This window comes from Penaeus monodon, chromosome 27 (genome assembly GCF_015228065.2).
Source record: "Penaeus monodon isolate SGIC_2016 chromosome 27, NSTDA_Pmon_1, whole genome shotgun sequence".
NCBI classification, from domain to species: domain Eukaryota; kingdom Metazoa; phylum Arthropoda; class Malacostraca; order Decapoda; family Penaeidae; genus Penaeus; species Penaeus monodon.
This window is the reverse complement of record NC_051412.1, coordinates 36,654,955-36,655,885: the sequence shown is the minus strand read 5'-3', so window position 1 is coordinate 36,655,885 and position 931 is coordinate 36,654,955. Positions and strand designations below refer to the sequence as shown.

The window sequence follows — 931 nt, the reverse complement described above, 5'->3', positions numbered from 1 at the left end:
GCTGTCTTGTCCTTTGGAGTGAGCACAGAGGAAAAATTAGGGTTTTATGTACAAATAAAAATAAGAAGGAACGAATCATGTCAGTTTAATAATAATATTGATCTCTTTCAGCCTCCGTATGCTTTGATTGGTTCTCTAAATGGTGTACACGTTTTTGGTGAATCTCATGGAGTTACCCTGTGCACAACAAGGACTCAGAATGCCTCACTTACGTGGAAAACATATCATGATAGGTAAGATAAAAAGTGAAAAAAATGTAGCATGCTGCTAATTTTTTTCAACTCTTAGGAGTCAGTAAACTCAGTAGTGTTTAATCAGTTATACTAAACTTCTAGTGGTGAAATACTTTCAAAGACTTCATGTCCTTGCTATTGGTTGACACATACCAATTTAAAATTTCTTTGATAACATTTATGATGATGCCTAATGAAACTGTCCTTTTATTCCAGCATTAGACTGGTTTTGGTTAGAGGTAGTGAAACAACAGGAGATAGCAGTGACAGTAGCCTCCTGGACCTCATGTTTGCATCCCTAGTCTTGCTACTTGGACTTGATACTGTGACCTCATCAACTAATATTGAGAGATTAAAACGAGACATCAGAGTAAGTTGTATTTGGGCATTTTAGCATTGTCTGTACTGAGAGTAGATGCCCAGTATGTATTAATAGATTGTTATTATTTTTTTATCAACAGTAAAAATTACACATGGTTACAGTTTGTTGCTCCATAGAAATTTATCAAATAATGTATTTTCACTTTTCCCATAGCCTTGCTTCCCATTGCTGGATGAGCTTCTCTTCCGTGCAGTTGGGGGGGAAAACCATCAGGGCTTCTCTCATCTTACCGGATGTGCTGAGTGTGTTATTCCACCAGAGCACCATGCACTACAGGTCAGCATTGTTTAGTGTCAGTACATGTCCAGAAAAATCC

General features: G+C 37.4%; 1 protein-coding gene across 1 annotated transcript in view; it reads left to right on the top strand.

Moving 5' to 3' along the window:
• Positions 1-931, top strand: part of LOC119590823 (protein fuzzy homolog) — a gene marked incomplete in the record, with an annotated part of 14,228 nt that overhangs the window by 3,644 nt on the left and 9,653 nt on the right. Inside the window, 3 exon segments of the mRNA XM_037939575.1 lie at positions 112-233; positions 450-603; positions 769-891. Of these exon segments, the coding sequence (XP_037795503.1) occupies positions 112-233; positions 450-603; positions 769-891 (399 nt within the window).